This window comes from Budorcas taxicolor, chromosome 3 (genome assembly GCF_023091745.1).
Source record: "Budorcas taxicolor isolate Tak-1 chromosome 3, Takin1.1, whole genome shotgun sequence".
Lineage (NCBI taxonomy): Eukaryota > Metazoa > Chordata > Mammalia > Artiodactyla > Bovidae > Budorcas > Budorcas taxicolor.
The window spans coordinates 119,456,054-119,473,860 of record NC_068912.1 but is presented as its reverse complement, the minus strand read 5'-3'; the positions used below and the strand labels follow the sequence as shown (position 1 = coordinate 119,473,860).

At 53.7% G+C, this 17,807-nt stretch overlaps 1 protein-coding gene across 1 annotated transcript in view; it reads left to right on the top strand.

The window, feature by feature from the left end:
• Positions 1-17,417, top strand: part of NDUFA10 (NADH:ubiquinone oxidoreductase subunit A10) — a 39,013-nt gene extending 21,596 nt beyond the window's left edge. The window contains exon 10 of the mRNA XM_052636982.1: positions 17,043-17,417. Coding sequence (XP_052492942.1) covers positions 17,043-17,111 — 69 coding nt within the window. The 3' untranslated portion in view covers positions 17,112-17,417. The remainder of the gene's footprint in view (positions 1-17,042) is intronic.
• The last annotated feature ends 390 nt before the right edge of the window (positions 17,418-17,807 follow it).

Here is a 17,807-nt window from a genome sequence, read left to right as displayed (position 1 = left end):
GTTGAGCACCGTTGTGTGGCTGTAGTTCTGACTGGTGTCTGCAGATTGCGGGCACAGCTCTGACTGCTGTGACTTTCAGCTCAGAGACTTGGGGAGGACCACGAGTGTGAAGCTGTCGCTCAAGGCCCCTGCAGGTCGAGTTTCCCTCTTCCTGATGTGCGCATCTGTCTCACGCCCTCTGTCTGAGGGGAGCTGGCAGGCGTGGGTCGGGGGCTGAGCTGGCCCATCGCCACAGCTGCTGCCTCCACGCTGCTCTGCCAGGCCGGGGGCCTTGCCCCCTCACGTGCTGACCCAGCGGCCTCGACAAGCCTGGCATCAGGGCTGCCCCCGCGTGGCGGCCGCGGCCGTCCTGTTTGAACTCATCCTGCCACGCCCAGCTCCGGAGTTCCAGCTCCTGAGGCCAGAAACCTGGAAGTCAGCCGACCCTTTCTCACTTTCCAGTGCAGTAGACTGCAACAGAATCAGAGGTTCATGGACTCTGGGTTCTGGCCGCAGGCTGACCACCGTTCAGAACAGCCACAGTGACCGCCCTGGTCCAGACTGGCGTGCCTCCCAACCCGTGCTCATTCACCAGCCTCCCGGCTAGCTGCCCTGCTTCTGCCCACGCCCCGTACAGTCTGCTCTTTAACCAGAGACCAGGATGTTCCCACCAAGTACATCACACCCATCTTTTTACCTCCCTGTATCCTGCAGAGGACAAGCCAGAGCCTTCTCGACGGCCGGACACCTCCCTCCCTCCCTCCCTCCCTCCCTCCCTCCCTCCCTCCCTCCCTCCCTCCCTCCCTCCCTCCCTCCCTCTGCTCCAGCCGCGGGGGCCTCCTTCCTACCTCGTGAATGGCCCGGAGTGCTGAGCCACACTCTGCATCCCTGTGTAGACCTGTATGGTCTGCCCCCAGCATCCCATCCACCCCCCTCACCCCTGCAGGCCTCTGCTCACCCGGCACCTTCTCGGCAAGGCCCTCCTGGACCATGACCGGGACCTGAACTCCAGCCCCCCCAGTTCGCAGCGGCTCTGCCCTGCCCTCTTCTGGGAATTCAGTTTCCGCCCCAGCAGTTGCCGCTGTCGTTTAAGGCTCTCTGTCTCACCTTCTGCTTGTTTTCCGTCTCCTCCCGCTCTGATGTCAGGGCCTGTCTGAGGTCGGGTTCTTGTCTGTGTCACGCACGGCTTTGTTCCCAGGGCCTGGGACAGCTCTGGTGCCTGGTACGCACTCAGTGAATATTTAGCAAAATAAGTCATTGTACTAATGAACAAAGGGGGTAAATGCATGAAGGCGCTGGTGCCTGCAGAACCTGAGTGAGCACAGGCGGCTACCCAAGCGCTTCAGGGGCACCTTGCCCGTCAGGTCGCAGCACAGGCGGCTACCCAAGCGCTCCAGGGGCACCTTGCCCGTCAGGTCGCAGCACAGGCGGCTACCCAAGCGCTCCAGGGGCACCTTGCCCGTCAGGTCGCAGCACAGGCGGCTACCCAAGCGCTCCGGGGGCACCTTGCCCGTCAGGTCGCAGCACAGGCGGCTACCCAAGCGCTCCAGGGGCACTTTGCCCGTCAGGTCGCAGTGCAGGCAGGCTACCCAAGCGCTCCAGGGGCACCTTGCCCGTCAGGTCGCAGCACAGGCGGCTACCCAAGCGCTCCAGGGGCACCTTGCCCGTCAGGTCGCAGCACAGGCGGCTACCCAAGCGCTCCAGGGGCACTTTGCCCGTCAGGTCGCAGTGCAGGCAGGCTACCCAAGCGCTCCAGGGGCACCTTGCCCATCAGGTCACAGCTGCAGGTCAGGTGCCCTGCCGTTCACATAAAAAAAAAAAATGTACCTTTTTTTCCCCACAAATGTATTTTAAAAGGAAACTTTATGTCAGTAATGCAAGTGAAAAGCCACTGCCACTCATCGTAAACAGTAGAAAGACTGGCACAGCCCAGCCACGCTGCTGAACTCTACGCTGGCAGATGTGGGAGACGGGTGCAGCAGCTGCGCCAGCGTCGTGGTGGCTGCGGGAAGCACTGGCCTCTGGGGAATTAAAGCCGCGTGCAAAACGGGCATTTACAGTTCCCATGTGAGAAGGGAAACACGTGCCAGCAGAGGATGACAGTTGCGTTTCTTTCTAATCTTCAGACCTTTTCTTAACGTTACTGTGGTGGGTGCATCTCTGGTTCGTGGCTGGGTAGATGTCGTGACAGGGCTTATCCTTCTCTTGTTTCTGATCTCACGGAGAAAGTTCTCAGTAACTCGCCAAAGCATTGAGTTGGCCAGGTTAGTCATAGATTCTCTTTCCCAGATCAGGGAAGTTCCATCTTGGTAGTAGTTTCCAAGGGACTGCTGTTGAGTATGGATGTCGGTGTTATCACACTTTTTGTCGTGGGTGATTCTCTCTTCTTTCTGTTAATGTGGTCATGAAATACATCGGTTGATTTTCTAGTGCAGGCCGGCCTTGGTTTCCAGGAGAAGTCCTCCTGTGAGCTCTGTCCTCTGCGTGTGTAGCTGAACCTGACTCACATGTTCAGTTCAGCGTTTTTGTACTTATATTCCTGAGAGATTAGGTTGTGATTTTTCTTTCTTGTAGTATCCTAGTCAGATTTGTCAGCAAGATCCTGCTGACATCAAGCACTAAGTTGAGAGGGGGTCCTCATTTCAGTTCTCTGGAAGGGTTTGCTCAAGGTTGTCATTACTCCTTGCTACAGTGTTGAGAAGGCTTGATTGGTGGAGCTGTGCTGAGGTGTTTTTCATTATAACTTTCCTTCGTAGATGCGGAATATTCAGGATCCTGTTACTTCTTGGGTTTTCAAATCTGTGTTTGTTGAAGAATTTGCCTCCGTTTCACATTTTCTCATTTCTTGGCGTGAAGTTGTTCAAAATGTTCTTTTTAGAGTTTTTAATTTGATCACATTGATGGTGACCCCTGTCCGCTGCTTCACCCTGTTACTGGTCCTGGTGTTTTCCCTCCATTTCAGACTCTTGAAAGAAGTTCATCGTTCAGGGAACCAGCTTCATGCTTGCACTATTGTACATTCCATTCACTGATGACTACTTATTTCCCCCCTTTCATTTGCTGTTTTTCTAACTTCTTAGTATGAGTGGGTGGATCATTGATTTTCTGCCTGTCGTACTTTTGAATATATGCATGTAAAGCTGGTCACATTGCCCTCCAAATTTGGCTTAATTAACTGGATCTCTTAATTCTTGATGTTGTGTTTTCATTATCATTCAATTCAAAATATTTTCTAATTTTAGTCTGATTTCTTTTTTGGGTATTGTGCTAATTTGAATTAGATAATTTAGAAACAGTCGGAGTGTTTCTAATGGTCTTTTTGTTGCTGGTTTCTGGCTTAACTCCTCTCTAGTCGCAAACAGCCTTGTGACTTCAGTCCTTGGAAGGCGGCTGAGACTGACTTTACGGCTCAGCATTGGTCGCCTTGGCGGCGGTTCGTGGTCCTGGAGGAGAAGGCCATTCCGCCCATCGTGTGCTGGGCTCTTGCAGCGCCCTTGAAAGGAAGCCTGTCAGTCACGTTACTCAGACGGTCTCTCCTCACTGGCTCTGCTTCCTCTGCCAGTTTGCCGTGAGCGGTCGGGGGAGGCTGCCGCTGCCGGTGGGTCTGCAGGCTTTGCTTCGTGTGTATCTTGAGGTTGCATTGTTAGACTTGCACACGTTTAGAATTGCTGCACATTCCTAATAGAGTCACCCTTTTGTGGCTCAGTCGCTCAGTCGTGTCTGACGCCGCGACGCCGTGGCCTGCAGCACGCCAGGCTCCTCTGTCCGCCACTGTCTCCCGGAGCTTGCTCAGACTCGTGTCCTCTGAGTCCACGATGCCGTGCACGCATCTCATCTTCCATCTCCCCTTCTCCTCCCGCCCTCAGTCTTGCCCAGCACCAGGGTCTTGTCCAGTGAGTTGGCGCTTCACATCAGGTGGCCAGAGCTTTGGAGCGCCAGCATCAGTCCTTCTCTGTGTGATGAGACTCTCCTAGTATCACTGGTGCTGCTGCTCACCTCAGGGCGCTTCCCTGGCCACGTCGGTGACGTCCACAGCGCTCCTCTGGGTAATATTTGCATGGTAGTGCCTTTCCCACGTCCTTTAATTCCATTCTTTCTCTACCTTTGCGTTTCCGGTGGACGCCTTCTCACCTGAGAACAGTTTTATCTTTGGTTGCTGCCCAGTCTAACTGCGGGGGATGTTTATCTGTTTACACTCAGTGCAATTGCTAATCATTCGTGTTTAAACAGTTTATGGTAACTGTATATTTTATATGTTTTTTTACCTCTTCTTTGTATTTTTTTCTTTTCTTGCCTGCTTGTGGATTAAAGTGGGTTTTTTTTAACATTTTTATTCCATTTCCCCTACTGTTCGCTTACTAGCTATGACTTCTTCGATAGTTTTTAGTGGCTAACCTGGTAATTACAGTGCTCATCCTCGATTTGCTAGCTTCTCATGTGCGTTAGTGGTCCTCTAGTTCCACAGTATCAGGCCCCTGGAACACTGTTGCTCCCCTTCACCCGGCTCTTGCACGCTGTTTCTGTCATCTGCTGTCACTGTGTGTAAACCTTTGGGACACTGTGGTTGTTGTTCATGCGGTCAGCTCACACGCACTGACCCCTGGCTGCCCTGCTGCTAAAGCCTCCCTGGTCTGCACACCTTCCTGTAGGTCATAGTCCTTCTGTCTAAGGAAGCTTTGCTAACAGCAGATTCTCACCATTATTGGTTAAGATGCTCTTTAAGTTGTTCTGATTTTCATCTTGGAATTTTTCAAATTTACAAAAATAACAGGAATAGGAAACTAGCTTCCAAACCTCTGTCAGTGATCAGCATCATGCCCATGATCTTCAGCCGTCCCGACACACGGATTCTCAGAGTGTGGTCAGGGCACCTGGGCACCCGGAGGAACGCCAGTTCTCAGGCCCCAGCCCAGGCCCCTGGAGCAGTCTCTGGGGATGGGGCCCGGAGCCTGTTTTAGGGAGGCCTCCAGCCAGTTCTGGTACACAGTAAGGTTTGAGAACCATGGCTTTAATGTGTAATTCTTACAAACAAGGACATTCTCCCACATGGCCACAGCACAGCTGTCAAGGTTAGGAAAGTAACATTCATGCATTCCTGCCTCTGATCCACAGACCTTGTTCAGAGAGCATCAGCTGTCCCAGGAAGGTTCATGTGCTGCCTGATAGATGCAGTAAGTTCCCTAACATCCCTACAAAAACCACACAAAACCCAAGTCTGATCATGGGAAAACATCCAAACCAAACCAAATTTAGGGATATTAAAAAGTAACCATCCTGTGATCTTCAGAAGTGCCAAGGTCTTGAATATCAAGGAAAGTCTGAAGAACTGATCATATTCGTAGGTTCTAAAGAGACAAGAAAACTAAGTGCAACCCGTTGTCTTGGCTCAGATGCCTTTGCTGTGTCAGGCAGCGCGCGATTCCTGTTTGTCCTGTCACGGGCTCTGTTACCTGGTCACCTGACGGAGGTGGTGTTCTCACTGTAAAGTCACTGTTTCACTGCTTGTAATTACTAAGTGTTTTCAGTGGAAGCGCTTAGAAACCGTGTAGATGTCCGTTTCCTCTCGACTCTGGCCCGGTGGTCAGCACCTGTCCGTTTCCTGGCTGAATCGGCGGTTGCTATGGCAGCTGCCGAAGCGCAGTCACCCAGACTCTGTCACCCCTCCTACCTTGTCAGTTACTGTCCTGCTGTGAAGGGATGGTCTGTCCTCTCTCTGCTTATTCATTGATATATTGGTATCACGGTGGATTCCCAAGACTCCTGTTTTATACCCGTACGTCTGTATTCACTGCTGTCTCTCAGTGTACTGACAGCTGCGAGTGCGCACCAGCACCTTTAATTCCAGGCTCCTCCTCACTGTCCCCCGTTCCACGTCCTGCTCAGGCAGCGAGACACCTGGCCCCCTCGGTTCAGGGTCTCCTTCCCGGCCGTGCCCCCGGGCGTCACCACGCTCCCTCCGCTGCTGCCTCTGCCTGTTGCACAGCCCGCGGTGGAGCCTGGTGATGCCCTGCAGTGCCCGCTCCGCACCCCTGGTGCTGCTGACCTCTTTGGAAAGGCTTTTCCGCACACCTCTGGCAGGGTCTTGCTGTGACTTGCGGCGGTGTTTCTGACTTGGCTCTGGGCATCTGTGCTGCCTCAGGGGTGTGTGGAGCCTGGTGATGCCCCGCAGTGCCCGCTCCGCACCCCTGGCGCTGCTGACGTCTTTGGAAAGGCTTTTCCACACGCCCCTGCAGGGTCTTGCTGTGACTTGCGGTGGTGTTTCTGACTTGGCTCTGGGTGTCTGTGCTGCCTCGGGGGTGTGCGCCTGCACCTCTGTCTCTGCTCTGCTTGGAGCTCGCAGCGTTCTTTGGCTGGCGCATGCTGCTGGGTTTGGGACGGCCTGCCTTGCCCGTCTCTCTCCTCTCCTCGGCGCCGCACGCTGGGCCCTGTCTGCCATGTTCTGCATCCTCTTCCCTGTGTCTTTCCTCTTGTCTGCTCTGTGACCTTCAGCCCAGGTGTGCCCTCCACTCTGTCCTAATCACTAACTCGCTTCAGCTCTTCCAGATCTGCTCTTAGGCCTGTATTTTCTATGTTTGAGATTTTAACTTTCATCATACTTGTTTTTGATTTTAGAATTTCCTTTAAAAAAAAAAAACTTCAAGTCATCTGTTGAAATTATTTTGTTATCTAATTTCTCTCGCGTATCAGTCAAAAAGTTATCTGGTAGCTGTAATAGTTGAGCCTCTGTCAGATCTGTTTAAACTCACTCTCCCTCTGGTCTTTTCGTTTGGGGACATCTAATCTTCTGTTTCGGTATACTGGTATTTTTTTAAATGCCAGTCGTTATTTTGGAGGAACAGTTAAGATGGTGTGAGGCTGCGGTGCTGTGCTTGCTGTCAGCCGGCAGGCCCCATGTCCGTCAGCAGTCCAGCCGGCGGGTGCTGCTCTGGGGTCTGAGAGGTCCGGCGAGTTTCCCGTGTGCCCTTCCTGACGGAGCCCTTGTGCTGGGCTGCTGCTCTCGGGGGGTCTTGACCCCTGCTGGGGGCCCACTCAGCTTCTGACTCCTGCCAGTACGTGTGGGCGGAGCCCCTGGACGGAGTCAGCCCCCCTTTGCTGTCCTCTTCTGGGGCCTTGGAACTTCCCTGCCTTTGATGTCTTGGCACACATTTTTTTTCGAATGTTGTCCATTTTTCTGGTGGCTCGGGGGACTGGGCCTGTGCTCGTCCACCAGAAGCTGGACATATTCGCCATTTCACCGAGCGACTCAGTGAGGCTGTGCGGCAGCTCTTCACCATTGTTGTGTTTTCTCTTATCTTTAATCTGTGACCATTAAAGGGAGGCTGCTATATTGGACTTCGGATTGTAATGGTTAGAAATGTTGGGATTTTTAGTCAATATTTAAATGATTGGGGAAGTCTAGTTCTTAAAATTCTTAAGTGTTTTTAAATAACTTCATTTTTAAGAATAATTTTACACTTATGAAAAATTATGATATTAGAGTTGGCTTCCCAGGTGGCGCAGTGGTAAAGAGTCCGCCTGCCAGTGCAGGAGACGTAAGCGCTGTGGGTCGATCCCTGAGTCGGGAATAACCCCTGGAGTAGGAAAGGTCAGCACACTGCAGTATTCTTGCCTGGGAAACCCCGTGGACAGAGCAGTCTGGAGGGTTACAGTCCATGGGGTGGAAAGAGCCAGACACGACCGAGCGTGCGCACACAGAGTTGCTGCGTGTTGCTGTTCAGTTGCGGCCAACTCTGTGCGACCCTGTGGACTGCAGCACACCAGGCTTCCCTGTCCTTCACTGTCTCCCTGAGTTTGCTCAAACTCATGTCCATTGTGTTAGTGATGCCAGCCAACCATCTCGTCCTCTGTCGTCCCCTTCTCCTCCTGCCCTCAATCTTTCCCAGCATCAGGGCCTTTTCCAGTGAGTCGGCATCAGGTGGCCAAAGTATCAGAGCTTCAGTTTTAGCATCAGTCCTTCCAATGTATATTCATTCAGAGTTGATTTCCTTTAGGATTGACTGGTTTGATCTCTTGCTGTCCAAGGGACTCTCAAGAATCTTCTCCAGCACCCGAGTTTGAAATGATTAGTTCTTTGGTGCTCAGCCTTCTTGTGGTCCAACTCTCACATCTATACATGACTACTGGAAAAGCCATAGTTTCTGCCTTTTAATGCACTGTCTAAATTTGTCATAACTATTCTTCCAAAGAGCAAGCGTCTTTTAAATCTGTGACTGAGTTCTTACACACCCAGTTCCCCATGTTGATGTCTGTATGCGTGTGGTGTATTTGTTACCTATACTGAACACTGTTGATACGTTACTACTCACGAGAGACCATACCTTATTTAGATTTCTGTAGTTTTCCCTCGATAGCCTTTTTCTGACCCAGGATATAATGCAAGACAGCTTGTGGCTCTTGGTTGTCCTGTCTCCGTAAGCCCCTCCTGACTGTGCCCACTTCTCAGACTTTCCTTGTTTGAGTGATTCTGCCAGTTTTGCGGAGCACTGGTCGGGTGTTCTGTGGAGTGCCTGTCACTTGGAGCTTGCCTGGTGCCCGTCTCGTGAGTGGCTTGGATGTGCGTCTGCGGGGAGCAGAGTTGAAGCCCTGTCACTGTGCCGTCACTGCTGGTGCTGACAGCGGGCCAGCCGAGGCGTCTGTCAGACCCTCTGGACGCCCTCCCCTCCTAGCGCTCAGCAGGCCATCAGAGCCTTCGGGTTTATTTTGTGGGGTAAAACTTGTCTCATTGTTTAGAGGTTTTTTTAAAAAATGAAATTCAGTCGTGCCCAGCTCTTTACGACCTCATGGACTGCAGCACGCCAGGCCTACCTGCCATCACCAATGCCTGGAGCTTGTTCAAATTCATGTCCGTTGAGTCGGTGATGCCATCAACCATCTCATCCTCTGCTGTCTCCGTCTCTTCCTGCCTTCAGTCTTTCCCAGCATCAGGGTCTTTTCTAATGAGTCGGCTCTTTGCATCAGGTGGCCAAAGTATTGGAGCTTTAGCATCAGTCCTTCCAATGAATGAATATTCAGGACTGATTTCCTTTATGATTGACTGGTTGGATCTTCTTGCAGTCCAAGGGACCCTCAAGAGTCTTCTCCAACACCACAGTTCAAAAGCATCAGTTCTTCAGTGCTCAGCCTTCTTTATGGTCCAGCTCTCATATCCATACATGACTACTGGAAAAATCATAGCTTTGACTTAGCTGGACCTTTGTCATTAAAGTGATGTCTCTGCTTTTTAATATGCTGTCTAGGTTTGTCATAGCTTTTCCTCCAAGGAGCAGGCATCTTTTAATTTCATGGCTGCAGTCACCATCTGCAGTGATTTTGGAGCCCAAGGAAATAAAGTCTGTCACTGTTTCCATTGTTTTCCTGTCTATTTGCCATGAAGTGATGGGACCAGATGCCATGATCTTCGTTTTCTGAATGTTGAGTTTTAAGCCAGCTTTTTCACTTTGATCAAGAGGCTCTTTAGTTCCTCTTTGCTTTCAGCCATAAGGGTGGTGCCATCTGCACATCTGAGGCTACTGATATTTTTCCCGGCAGTCTTGGTCCCAGCTTGCGCTCCATCCAGCCTGGCATTTAGCGTGATGTGCTCTGCAAACAAGCAGGGTGACAGTATGCGCACTTGACACACTCCTTTCCCAATTTGGATCCAGTCCGTTGTTCCATGTCCAGTTCTAACTGTTTCTTGACCTGCATACAGATTTCTCAGGAGGCAGGTCAGGTGGTCTGCTATTCCCATCTCTTTAAGAATTTTCCCCAGTTCGTTGTGATGCACACAGTTGAAGGCTTTAGCATAGTCATTGAAGCAGATATTTTTCCGGAATTGACTTACTTTTTCTATGATCCAGTGGATTTTGGCAATTTGATATCTGGTTCCTCTGTCTTTTCTAAATCCAGTTTGAACATCTGGAAGTTCTTGAAGACTGGCTTTGACAATTTTAAGCGTTACTTCACTAGCATATGCTGCTGCTGCTGCTGCTGCTAAGTCGCATCAGTCGTGTCCGACTCTGTGCGACCCCATAGACGGCAGCCCACCAGGCTCCGCCGTCCCTGGCATTCTCCAGGCAAGAACGCTGGAGTAGGTTGCCATTTCCTTCTCACTAGCATGTGAAATGAGGAGAAGGCAATGGCACTCCACTCCAGTACTCCTGCCTGGAAAATCCCATGGACGGAGGAGCCTGGTAGGCTGTAGTCCATGGGGTCGCTGAGGGCCGGACACGACTGAGTGACTTCACTTTCACTTTTCACTTTCACGCATTGGAGAAGGAAATGGCAACCCACTCCAGTGTTCTTGCCTGGAGAATCCCAGGGATGGGGGAGCCTGGTGGGCTGCCGTCTATGGGGTCGCACATAGTCGGACACGACTGAAGTGACTTAGCAGCAGTAGCGGCAGCATGTGAAATGAGTGCAATTGTGTGGTAGTTTGAACATTTCTTTGGCATTGCCTTCCTTTGGGATTGGAATGAAAACTGACCTTTTCTAGTCCTGTGGCCACTGCTGAGTTTTCAGAATTTGCTGGCATATTGAATGCAGCACTTTCACAGCATCATCTTTTAGGATTTGAAATAGCTCAGTTGGAATTCCATGCCCTCCACTAGCTTCGTTCATAGTGATGCTTCCTGAGGCCCCCTTGATTTTGTACTGCAGGATGTGTGGCTGTAGGTGAGTGATCACACCATCACGGTTATCCGGGTCATGAAGTTCTTTTTTGTATAGTTCTGTGTATTCCTGCCACCTCTTCTCAAGACTTTCTCCTTCTGTTAGGTCCATGCCATTTCTGTCCTTTATCAAGCCCATCTGTGCATTGAAATGTTCCCTTGGTATCTCTAATTTTCTTGAAGGGATCTCTAGTCTTTCCCATTCTGTTGATTTCCTCTGTTTCTTTGCACTGATCACTGAGGAAGGCTTTCTTATCTCTCCTTGCTATTCTTTGGAACTCTGCATTCAGATGGGTGTACTCTTCCTTTTCTCTTTTGCCTTTCACTTCTCTTCTTTTCTCAGCTATTTGTAAGGCCTCCTCAGACAACACAATTTGCCTTTTTGCATTTCTTCTTCTTGGGGACGGTTTTGATCACCACATCTTGTACAGTGTTACAAACCTCCATCCATAGTTCTTCAGGCACTCTAGCAGATTAAATGCCTTGAATCTGTTTGCCACTTCCACTGTATAATCGTAAGGGGTTTGATTTAGGTCATACCTGAAGGGTCTAGTGGTTTTCTTTACTTCCTTCAATTTAAGTCTGAATTTTTAAAAAATGGTAAGTTGAAATTAGGATGAAATTAGAAATTAGAGTGTATCTCTTCATTCACAGAATTTTGTTTGGGCCTTAAAGACGTGAGCAACAGTTACTGCCGAATTCCGCTGTAGAAGGGGCGCTGCAGCAAATAAAGATGGACAAATAAAACCCTTCTGTGAGTTTCTTCTCCAGGGCTCTGCGCCCAGAAAGACGTCTCTCTCCCTGAAGGTTCCCCAGCCCGGCTGTGAGCATAGTTCTAAAAATGGCTGAGCTAGCAGCCGGCGAGGCCACTGTCCTCTGAGACCCCGAGACAAGGGCGGCTCCTTTCAGGGGTGGGCAAGCAGCACGGGGACGTTTTCGGGATTGTTTCTCCCCAGCCAGACTGATTCAGCAGTAGAGCAGAGGCTGTTTTGCGGCCATTTACTTCCTGGAATAAGTGAGAGTTGGTGGGGTGCTTTCTATGGTGATGGTCTGCTGAAATGAGTTCCCCTGATTTCTCACCGTCCAGAAAAACAGCATTTGAAAATGAGGGTTTTAGCCAGTCTGACTATGAGAAGTTTGTCCAGTTGGCCCTTGTACACCGTGGGGGCAAGATCTTACAGGTGGCCCCTGCTCCAGTTCCACGGTCTGGTTCCCCCGTGTTATTCAAGGGTCAGCTGTATCATCCTGATTAATATAATAAAGGTAATAAACCGAACCTGCATCGTGGTCTCCTCCGAAGCCTGAGGAGCTCTGGCCCTGCGCTTGTGGGGGCCTGGGAAGTAGGAGGGGGTGGTGGTCTCAAGACACACCCGTCGCCTCTTGCGCGCGTAGTGGAGAGGAGCAACTTAGTTCCTACGGGGGAGGCTGAGCTTGTTGGCGCTCTGGGGTTGGAGATTATTGGGCAGTGCCTCCAATTCTGGGAAAAAGAGATTGCACGTTACCCTTCTGTTTCTTTAATTAAATATTTCGGTCTCGTTTTTTTTTTTGTTTCAGGAGCTGTCTGCTCTTTCTGTTCCTGGTGTTTTTGCGTTTAACCAGGATGGATCTCGATTTAAATTTCTTTCTTGTTAAGCTGAGAGCTCCCGATTCGTTGGTAGGGTCTTGCTCCTTGCTTCTGTCTGCAGTTTCTTCTCTTGCCGTAAGCACCTTGAACGTAGTCGCTGTATTCTGTGTGTGGTGTCGGGGTGGAGCCTTCCTCTGTCATTGGCCGTCTTCTCTGATTCCTGCCCGTGGTGGCTTATTGCCTGCTGCCTTTTGGAGGCTTGGACCCTGAGTTCCTGCTCTGGCTGTTTACCCTGACGCCTCCCGGGACAGGATGGCTCCGGAAGTTTCGAGTTCGGGTGAACCCAGACTGTCTGGAAATCAGCTGCCTTGGCTCGTAGCTGGGTGTACTCCCGCCCTGTGTATTTCACGCACAGGTCATCCTGTGTTGTTTGCTGGCGCTGACGGCTCTGCTCCTGGGTGGACTGTGCTGGCTCCAGGCCCGGGGGTTCCGGAAGTGCCACGGTTGAGCTTCCTTTGCTGCCTGTGGGATTCCAGGCCCGGGTGTTGAGGGTCAGGAGCCCGTGCTGTGTGGGGCCCGGCTGAGGCAGAGCATTCTTAAGGTCCCCGTTGAGACCTCCTTGCCCATTCTCCGCCTCCCCCCACCTTCCCCTCTCCCCGCCCCCCAGTCACTTCAGAGCGGCACACCTAGGTGGGTCGCCATGACCACTTGCCACGACCACCTGCCGGGCGCTCCGCAGGCCTTCCAGCAGCTCTGCAGGTGTGCCGGGGTGGAGCCTGCCGCTCGCGCAGCTTTCCGCTCCCTCTCCATTCCAGCCCCAGGTGAGATCTCACATTGCTCAGCAGTGCAGCTAAAAGCATTTCTGGAGGTTTTGTGTCAAGAGGTTTTTTAGGGTACTGGGCTGTTGTTTTGCTGGAAGCGGAAGGCTTCTCTGTTTTTGTTTGTGATCTGAAAGCTAATTTGGAGCTGGGTCTTCCATGTCTCTTCCACAGGGGGTCCGAGCGGGGAGCTGGGTCTCCCTTTGTGCAGTGGACAGAGAACCGTTCAGCCCCAGTTCAGAGCGCGTGAGGGAAGCCTTGTGCTGTGATGCTCTGGGGAGCTGCGGCATCCTGAGAGCCCTGAGCGGTGGGGGCCGCGCTCCCTAGCCCCTGCTGCCACGCTGGGGCCCCTGGCGTCCTGTCTCGTGGTTCCCGTTTCAGGCGCTGTTTCCGGCACTGGGGATGTGGAGGGATGAGCTAGCGGGGAGTGCGTAGCTGGGCCTCTGAGTGCTGGGGGACTTGGGTGGGAGCCGCCGTGTAGGAGAGGTCTTGGGTGCCTGCCCGCGTGGGCGCTGGCGTCCCCGCCGCACCTGCAGTGAGGGGCAGTTGTCCTGGGAGGCAGAGGCAGGCTTGGCTCGCTCCAGGGATGGAAGTGTCCGTGCGGCGGGGAGAGCGGCAGGCAGCGTGCAGGAGAGGAAGCTCTGTCGGCAAGAGTGCAGCCCAGGGAGGTGCCCCCGAGGCTCCAGCAGGGCGGCCCCCCGAGACTGGGCTGGCGCCTCGCATGTCAGTCCTTGTGTGGGCTCGGCCACTTCACCTGCCGTGACACGGGGACCTTGACTAGTGAAGGGTGGGCTTTTTAGGAGAGAAAGGGTCTCGGAGTTCCACGTGCTAAGAATGAACGGTTTGGTTTGGTTTCGCTGACCTGTGGCCTGGGCGCTTGTTTGCAGACCTGTGGCGGCCCTGGCCGGGCTCCCGCTGGCCTTGGCCTCCACGCAGTCTCCAGGGACTGCCCGGAGTCTCAGAGGGACGTGAGAGCCGTTTATCAGCACGTTTTCCATGCACACACTGCCCCCAGCTCTGAAGTTGGAAGTGACCTTGTAAACAAATTCATATAAATACTGAATGTGTGCATGAGTGCCTGCTAATTTTTTTAAGCCATTTTCAAACGCTGCATCAGGTCACTTTTTATTTCTGCATAGCCCTTCCTTGGAGTAGACAAACCGTGAGTTGGTTTCCACTTTACCGATTCTCTCTCTTTCCAATTTAAGGAGGCCAGATGCTATTAAGATACTGTGTTCCCTCCATGAGTCAGATCGCGTGCAAGACAGTTGCCAGGACGGCAGGGCCTTCGGTCTCCTCTCGTGCTCTTTGCATTTCCTTACCACCTCAGCTTGCTGTCTTCATCTTCAGTGTCAGGTTCCCCTTTACCATTTCTAAAATAGTTGCTTGGTAGCTTTAATATGTGAATATTGTATGTTCTTGCCTTTACAAAGTTCACTTTACTAAAGACAAACTTGCAATTCACAGAAACGCCTTAGGATGAGTTTACCTGAAGCTGCTGGAGAAGCCAGGCACAGACCTGGCTGCTTGCACGTCCTCTGCACATTCAGACCGTGGTTGGGACTGCTTTGGCGTCTGTTTCGCTGTTGAAATGCCCGCTCTCAGTTCAGAGGCTGTTTACTGTGAGCAGATGTCTAGTGCTTCCAGTCTGTCCTTCGTGGGCTGTGGCTGGAAGAGGCGCTGAGACCTGCCTCTCCCCCCACCTCACCTCGGGCTCCGTGGGAAGCTCTTGTTGAAGGTCAGCGTTGGGCTGCGTGTCCCATCATTCGTATTGCTGTGTATAGGAAATACTGTGTGTCCCTCGGAGAGGAAAGCCAGCGTCAGAGGTAGCCGTCCTGCCAGGAGCACGGGCTCCTGTGGAGGTGCGGTATCCGCGGGGGCCTGCGGCTCTGAAGAGGCGGGCCGCCTTCCGCCCGCAGCCCAGCCGCCTTCCGCCCGCAGCCTGGCCAGCTGGGGCGCCTGCAGCCTGGCCAGCTGGGGCGCCTGCAGCCTAGCCAGCCGGGGCGCCCGCAGCCCGGCCGCCTTCCGCCCGCAGCCTGGCCAGCTGGGGCGCCTGCAGCCTAGCCAGCCGGGGCACCCGCAGCCCGGCCGCCTTCTGCCCGCAGCCTGGCCAGCCAGGGCGCGCACGCTTCGCTCGTGTTCAGCTGTCACTCTTGTTTTAGGATTTTTAGGAAACGTCCTATTTTCAGGTGTTTGAACAAGTACTGAGTTAGGAGCTTTCCTTTTCAGCTAATGTGAGTTGAATGAAATTAAGACGTCTTCCTGAATGATACTGCGACCCTGTGGCGTGGAGATGAGCCCTGAGCATGGGTGTGTTTGCAGTAGGCGCTCCGCCTGTCCTGAACCGCGTCCCCTTCTCCCATGTCCGGTCGGGCAGGGAGCACTCAGACCCCTCCACCCCTCCAGCACTTTCCACCCGCTGCTGTCCCACTTCCCGACTGGCTCATGTGGTCTGTGTATTTTACAAGCTTAGAGAACACAGGACTTGGTTCATGTCTCTCGAAGCAGCTAGGACACAGTGCGTCAGAGGCGGAAGGATCTGTTTCCTCCAGGAGGATGAGTGAATATGTGTTTGTTTTCTCAATTGGCTGGTGTCTGAGCAGCTGGCTAAGTCAGCCTGTGCCAGCATCTCTAAGTGCCCGGAGTAGCCTCCGTGACCTCGCACCTCTCCAGCCCCTTCCAGCACTTGGCCGCCCAGCCTGGAGCAGGTGGAGCTGGGTGCCTTTCCTGACCTCAGGGCTCACCAGGGCCTCAGGCACCTCGCGGTCAGACTCAGTGCATCACCTCGTTTCCGCTGCCTCTGGAGCCCCACTCAGAGCTCACACCCACCGTCCCTGCCAGCTCCCCCCAGCGCAGGACGGACCTGCGCGGGCCAGAGCGCTGGGCTCCGGCCAGGCCCAGGGGCTGCGCTCCTGCTGGCTCATCAGGCACCTCCTGACGGATGTGCTGGGCGACCCTGTAACCTCTGCCTTTACGGCCCCACGCAGGGGGTGTACAGTGAGGACCTGGATTGGCGGTGGAGGCGCAGGTTGGTGGAAAGGGGATATGGAGTGAGAGAAAGGAAGAAGCTAGTTTTGCGTCTCACTGTGAAACACGGCAGACGGCAACCTCCTGGGGTTCTCTGTCGGCTTCTCTCCACTGAGAGCGCCGCCCGGACCTGGGGACCCTGCTCTGCGCCCACGGCCAGTCAGGTGCTGCCCGAGAAGGGCAGAGGTCAGACTGGCACAGAGGCTGGCGGCTGGCGGGCTCTGCGGCTCCACACTCTGCTCGCGGTTGTTCTCTGCTCTGTGGTTTAAAATCCGATTCACAAAGAAGATGGCAGAGCCTTCCTAGACCATCCTGCAGTGCTGGCGGCTGGCCTGGCGGGGTCTGCTGCTGTTAGGGAGGCTGGAGAGCCTCTCAGAGCGTCCCTGAGATCTGAACTCTGTTCTCTGGACGTGAGGCTGCAACTCCTCATTCAGATAAAACGTTACTTTCAGATGTGATAAAATCGGAGGCATGATAAAATCTTAGAATGTTCTTGCTCCAGCCACTGTGTGTTTGTGGCAGTTGGCTGGGAATGCCGTGTAGACAAGAGTGGCGGAGGGGAGACACGCCCGCAGCTCCTGCTTCGTGGCCGCTCCTGGCTCCCACCTGGTGTCCCGGGCCCCCGCCCCTGATTAGCCGTGCGGTCCCTGCGGGAGGTGCAGGCAGGTGACAGGAGAGTTGGGGGAGGGGCTGACACGCCCCCCTGCCGCCGCCCTCCTGCGTGGCTGTGGCTCCCCTGGGCCAGAACCGCTTCTCCCCGTGGCTCCACGGCCCCCTCCTGGCAGCAAGGCAGTGCTTGGGTTGGTGTTGACAGTATTTGCGTTTATAGCGCCCCACCAGGATGGAAGCTCCCGGGGCGGGGTCCTGTTGTGCTTTATTCCCGAGGAGCCCCTCACCCTTGCAGCAGGAAGCCCCAGGGTCAGGCCCCCTTGCCCTGGGGGACGAGGGACGGAGCGGGGGATGCGTCTCTGCTGTAAACTGCTGGTAACCACACTCTCCGTTCTGTAGCTGCCAGGTCGCAAGTACCGCGCCGGGTACAACGAGGATGTGGGGGACAAGTGGATCTGGCTGAAGTGACGCCTCCCGGAGGCCACCTCCTCGCAGTGACGAAGACACGCCCAGGGCCCCCGCTCCTGGGCTCTGCCTGCCTCACGCTGGGGGCAGGGGTGCAAGCATCGCACAGTGGATGCTGGGTAGTCACGGGAGCGGACGGAAGCCCCCCAGTTAGGGGGCCCAGCTTCCTTCTGCAGCGCCGGTCCCCGGGCAAGCAGCGTCTGCTGTGAGAGAGCAGGCGCCGCCCGGAGCGTCTCCTTCCCCACAGCCCGGCTGTGTCGGGCCCAGTCTGCGCCTGTGTCTTCAGACTTCGAGAAATAAAACTGTTTCTGTGGCGCCTCTCTCCATGATGCGTCTGTACACGCACGCACGTGACACATACGTGTGTGTGCGCACACCATTAGCTCACAGTTTGCTTGGATGTGGTTTGGTTTGATTAAGACCTGGGTTAGGACTGAAGAGTGGTTCTGAAGCATTCATCCTGTGTGTTTTAGAGCGTAACTACCGCCTTAGAGGAAAAGGGAAAAGGCAGGGAGGAAATGGCCAAAGGAGGGGGAGATTACCCCCGGTTTATAGAGCCGGGCATGTGCTGCAGGAGGGCTCTGGAAGTCTCCTGCGAGGACCGTGGTCAGCCGACCTCGTGACTTCTTCCTTCGAGGGGAGGTTCACGCCGAGGATGGCGGTGGGGTAAAACGCAAAAGCAAATCAGCGTGCCTACCC